The sequence below is a fragment of the Priapulus caudatus genome, unplaced genomic scaffold, assembly GCF_000485595.1.
Source record: "Priapulus caudatus unplaced genomic scaffold, Priapulus_caudatus-5.0.1 Scaffold533, whole genome shotgun sequence".
In the NCBI taxonomy this organism is placed as follows: domain Eukaryota; kingdom Metazoa; phylum Priapulida; class Priapulimorpha; order Priapulimorphida; family Priapulidae; genus Priapulus; species Priapulus caudatus.
The window spans coordinates 165,953-171,873 of NW_014577594.1; the positions used below are offsets into that span (position 1 = coordinate 165,953).

A 5,921-nucleotide genomic window follows, 5' to 3' on the forward strand; every position below is an offset into this window, starting at 1 on the left:
GCTAGTGACTCGCGCTAGCGATGCTAGTGGCTGCTAGTGATGTTGCTAGTGACTCGCGCTAGCGATGCTAGTGGCTGCTAGTGATGTTGCTAGTGACTCGCGCGAGCGTGCGCACAGCCAAGTATGCCACCGCCGACAACGTCAGAATAATGAGATTCGGAATAATTATACAGGTACGCTGACGATCACGCACCTGCTCGTCACGCGCACCTGCCACCCGGCACACGCGCAGGCACGCACACCTGCCACCCAGCACACGCGCAGGCACGCACACCTGCCACCCAGCACACGCGCAGGCACGCGCCGCACACACTAGCGCGAGCTCTAACAATGAAATACTACCACCGAGTCATAGCACGTAAAAGTCTACACGCGATAAGGAATCCGGGAGTCACCGACTGCCAGTTGTTTCCGCGTGCATAATTGACGAGGCAATCCACTACGGCTTACGCGTTGATTGCCGGTTGCGATTAATTATTGATTTTATTGCCTTGCAGCTAAAGTGTACACGTGCTTTAGGCGCTTCTCTGTTTTCAAAAGGTGATCAATTAGGTGCCAATTGTGCACTTGAAAGCATTGCGACAGATGTACAGCTGTACAGTGAATGCGTAAATAGAAACTGGAAAATTAGTTTTGCACACATGTATGCACACGGCTCCATGTTAGTTTTGGACAGAACTTAAATCTGTCTTCTCAATTTAAATTCGGTTTTACCCCTTATTTACATGAAAAAAATCTTTCCTAGGCTCTAATTAAGCAAACAAATAAATTACATTATAAAATGGCCAATGCAGTTTTGTTCAAAAATTATATTCATGCATGGCAAAAACATTTAATCCAAACGGAAAACTTATCAAACTGATATATGTATACATACGTTCAAGAGCATATATGAAGAACCTTCTTTATATGCTCTTGATACGTTATATCAATATAATCAGAAGTGTATAATATAGAGTGTCTACATTATACACTGCTGATATAAATATATGATTCTGTCACTGTCAGGGTAAAATGTCAACAGAATGTCATGAACATTTATTAATCATTTCGGTTTCAATCAAAGTGTAACTAAGTACTCCTAAACTGTATTCGGCCAGGCCAGCACGTGACATTGCTAAACTAATTGGAACCCCTACACATCTAGTCAATAACTGATAACACATACGTCATCGTAACACAGGGGTGGATCCAGAGGGGGGGTTGAGAGGGTCCGGACCCCCCCTTTTTACCACAGGAAAAAAAGCATACACACACATGCACGCACGCGCGCGCACACACGCACGCACGCGCACGCACACACACACACACTTCTCTTATATTGTCTCCATAAAAAAATCTTGTTTAGCACTAGTTTTTCTGATAAAGATTTACTATATATATATATGTAACTTAGTTATAAAAACCTAGAAATGGGCAAAGAGAGGGCCTGCAAGCGTCCACCGGATCTGATAAATTTTTGCATTCTAGACATCAAAATTACTGCTCAGATGCTCTCAGGATATGCACCAATTTTTTTTTTTAATCTTGGGGGAGGTCCCCCGAACCCCCCAGCCCCCACCTAAATGGCCATCGGCAGCTTTTTAAAACACCAGAAAAAGTAAGCAGGAAAAAGTGCCCTTTATTTCTTCTTGGACACCCCCTGTAACATGTAATATGTAATATGTAACGATGTATTATTAATTTATTATCATTAGTTATTCACCCGGTACTATAGCGACTATATACCAGGTGGCATGCTGGCAAATAGAAAGCTGCGGGGTTTCTACGGATTACTGTGCATTACACATATCAGTTGGATGAATCACTCACCATACACACTGGGGCTCAAAACAAACCATGAGCTGCTATTGTCAGAACAAAGCATAGTAGTTTTATTCCCTTAGTAGCAAAACCATTCTGAAGAACCATAGACCTGTGTGTAATCAGGCAGTGAATAATGACAGTCTGTCACTATTCACCCCTGATGTTATTACCTCCGCGCAACGGAGTTGCAGGGAGGTAGACGGAGGCCTGGTAAGTGTCCACCACCTGCCTGGTCGACTGTAACTCCTTCTCCAGATTGGCAATGTTTTGGACAAACCTGCAAATTTCGCACACATCCGTATATAATTTAACATATCAGCATATAATTCTAATTGCTAATCACGACATGTAGTTATAGTATGTTACATATTAAAACAGATGTTAGCATTTTCAGATCTTTTTTTTTGGCATCTTTGCGTTCCGGTTTATGATTTATTTTACGTTGTTAATATTTTTTTCATTTATTTTTACGAATTTTACGTGAATTTCTGAATTGTTGCCTGACTTTTGCTAAAAATTGCCTTTAGTTTAGGTTTTCAGTCAAAGTAAAACACTACCTTTGCTTCTCTATCCGCATTTCGTTTTCATAGTCTCGCTTCCACTTGGATTTCATTGACATGATTTCCGTCTGTAATATAAAAGATGACGTGGAAATTCCTAACATGTTATAAAGATGACAAAGTCCCAGTGAAAAAATTCACTAGAATTCAGTCTGGTTGCATAATAGTAATAGGATCATATGCATCATGGAATTTACTATCAAATACCATGCACAGACCCCATACAAATAAATCTAAGTCAATGCAGAGTGATAAGGTCTCATGGTAGGGGAACTATGATGCTACACCTAATTACTGCAATGTTTTAAAGATCTCCTGATTAGATACGTGAACAAATAAAGACCCATTCACTGACACTCATTAGCCTTCATAAAATCTTTGAAATTTCACCAGTCGGGCTGCGCTAGGCATACTAACCCACTCAGAAATAACTCGATAGCAACCACGAATGCGCAGCAAAGCATTTAGAGAAAAGATCCATAGCTCCCATGTGTTTTGCCTACATATCCGGTGCATGTATAATCCGTGAATACGTCACGTTGTCTGGTTAATTAATGCAGATGTGAGAACAACTTTACTATAGTATGCAGTAGTATGCAAGGTTACTATATGATGAACAGTTGGCTTCAACTCACTAGTACTCTGTGTCTGATCTCGTTGCACCAGTCGGCCCATCGTCTGTCCAACGCAAACACGTCCGCATCCAGAGAAATGTCAGCTTCCACCTGATCTTGTAACGACTCCATCGCAGCTAGAAACTCACCTGCATGTGGTAATATGTTAGTTTTAGCACCTGGTCATAACTCATCGAACAAATTCTACACGAATGTGTGAACGACAACAAGCGAACGTAGGATTAGGGAGTTGAGGTCTCATTCGTAATTAGCACTAGAAAATTACGCCAAGCCGACCTCACAGCTGACACCAAGGTCAGTGCCAGTGTTTAATATTAAAGCTAATATTAGTAATGACATCACCAGCTCATTGGTAGATCTATGCAAAATAAATGCTACGCAGCATCAAATTCCACACAACAATTATTAATAGGAACACCCTGCAATATTTCTGATTAGGCATATTATGGTGGGGTTTTATGAGTCTATAATCATTGACAGATGAACCGATGCAACCATTTTTGTGTGGTTTAGCCTTCATATGCTTTATAGTCAATGGCACTATTGGAGTCAATTAGTAACCCACAGAATATAGAGTCTATGAGATAGTTTCCAAATTGTCCCATGCATCCTAAATTTCAAGGTTATAGTTGATAAAGTTAGTTATGGTAGTATAGTTATTTTGCAAGCATTTTTTTTATAGTTAACAAAGAATTTTTCCTAACAGAGACCAATCATCTAAGGTCTGTGGTGAAAAAGCTCTGTCATATGCAACAGGATTTGGCAGGCAAGGTGGGAGAGGGCAACTGCTATTTTCCGTACTGTATGGTTTTTATACTTAATGTGTTTACATTCAGTATGCAGAACAGAACATTACAAGTAACAAAGGATTTATAACTGTACACGCTAGAAACCAACCCTACGTGAGAAACCACAACTGCCCACAACAGCTACAGTCACTTTCCACTAATATAAATGTAAGTATCTATAGACTATACATGACCCATGCCTATCTAGTCATTACGTCCAGTGAATGTGTCATTAAATACCAATTCATTGGTTAATCACTGGACTGAACAATAACACTTTGCTGTAATGACCTCAATCAATAATACATTATTGACTTTCACCTTATATGGCAAGTGATCATTAACAACCAGAAAGGCAGAAACAAAAACGTACAGGTACGGGTAGATACTACCGTGTACTGCTGATAGAAACACAGACTAAATACAAAACAAACACCATTATGCTGGACCTTTGCTGCAACTGCATCATTTGGACATGATTGATTTTCACTTTACATCAATAGGCAACTAGTAACTATCAGGCCAGATAGGGCTGATAGTGATATATAAATGATTTAAAAGTATAATAAGGTCGATACTACTAGATGTTGCATAACTGCAGTTATAAGTGCTAAGATTAAACACAAAACACGCATACATATTCTCACATACGCACGCATGCGCGCACACACACGCACGCACGCACGCACGCACGCACGCACGCACACACACACACACACACATGCACTCACACGCACGCACGCACGCACGCACACACACACACACACACACACGTTGTATGCACTCACACTTCTCTTTGTCTCCGGCGGCGGTGAACTGAACCTTTGATTTGCCGAGTCGATCGGACGCGTTGCTGGTGGCGCTCTCACACGTGTTGTTGAGCGGGGAAGGGCGACACTCCACTAGCGTGGCGAGGAAAGGTCTGTCTGTTCCTTCTAATGTAGAATCCTCATATGCTGAGCCAGGAGTGGAAGGCACCCGCGTCACTCCTGACACGCCTTTCCAACCTGCGAAGAAGACAAATTATTATTATTTATTATAAAATCTTTATAAATTATTGCATTTAATTCAAATACAAATAAGTGTACTGAAACAGACTTTTTCAGGAAGAAAAAATCTGATGGATGCAACTATTAGGGTTAAGAGCCACAATAGTAACATACTACAAATATACAAAAACAAGAGCCGCAGAGCGTCTGGGCTCATCTGAGGACTGTTGCTACGGTTATAAACGTAACATTTAAGTCGTGCGTAGTGACACCTTATACCCTTTGTTTAGGCGCAGATATGCAGATATGCAGTTGCGTACACATCATTTCAGCAACCTTCTGCATTCTGCATACCTCCCAAATCCCATTGGTTGATACAAATCGCGTGCCTGAAACTCCTGTTTTATGGTGCATTGTGACCCAAACCCTAACCCTATTAAAAAACAATTAATTGTAAAAATTATTTGTTAAATAAATCATGTAAATATTTGTGTTAATTGGAAAAAAATAGTTAAATGGATAAAGATAGAAAAATACATAAAACAGGTAAATAATAAAAAATCTGATAGGATTCGATCCAACGACCTTTGAGCCGTGACGCCTGTGCTGTACCCGTTCGGCTATCCAGGCTTATTGGCTTTCTAGATTATGGATGTGCCATGAATATATGAGAACACTGTGACATCATTGAGACAGTTCAGGAATCCATGTTTAATCCACCTCTTGAGAGTCAGGTTATCAGACACTTACTCTTCGCACGTCAGTGAAAAGTACATTTCATGGCCCCGTCCTTTCAATAGAGTGATAAAAATGGTAGGTCAGCGCTGAAACAAAAAAGTTTTTCACTCTTCTGTCCATATAGGAGGGGCAAATGTCCATCAGGAGAAATGTCTGATAGTCCGTATGACCGCTTTCCCCACCCACCTAGCTTCGTAGTTCTTTGGACCTGTAGACCATACAAGATCGCAATTTCGCACTGGTGATGGGTTTCCTGCCCATCACAACTATAACAGCGAATATTAAGAGCATATGGTGGAGCGTTCAGATTTGTGCGGCAATTCACATATTTCTCCTATACCTTAAGTAAAGGGGAAATATTCCCCCTCCGTTTACACATCATCTTGACCTTTGAACCCTTGACCA

General features: G+C 40.8%; 1 protein-coding gene across 2 annotated transcripts in view; it reads right to left on the bottom strand.

The window, feature by feature from the left end:
• LOC106811384 (centrosomal protein POC5-like) overlaps nt 1-5,921 on the bottom strand; it is a 27,067-nt gene that overhangs the window by 11,691 nt on the left and 9,455 nt on the right. The window contains exons 2-5 of one of the 2 annotated variants that reach the window (XM_014814972.1): nt 4,578-4,796; nt 3,002-3,129; nt 2,364-2,434; nt 2,032-2,083 (exon numbers count right to left, since the gene is read on the bottom strand). In XM_014814972.1, the coding sequence (XP_014670458.1) occupies nt 2,032-2,083; nt 2,364-2,434; nt 3,002-3,129; nt 4,578-4,796 (470 nt within the window). Of the gene's footprint in view, nt 1-2,011; nt 2,084-2,363; nt 2,435-3,001; nt 3,130-4,577; nt 4,797-5,921 lie in introns of both variants that reach the window. The other variant, XM_014814971.1, reaches the window with a different exon arrangement.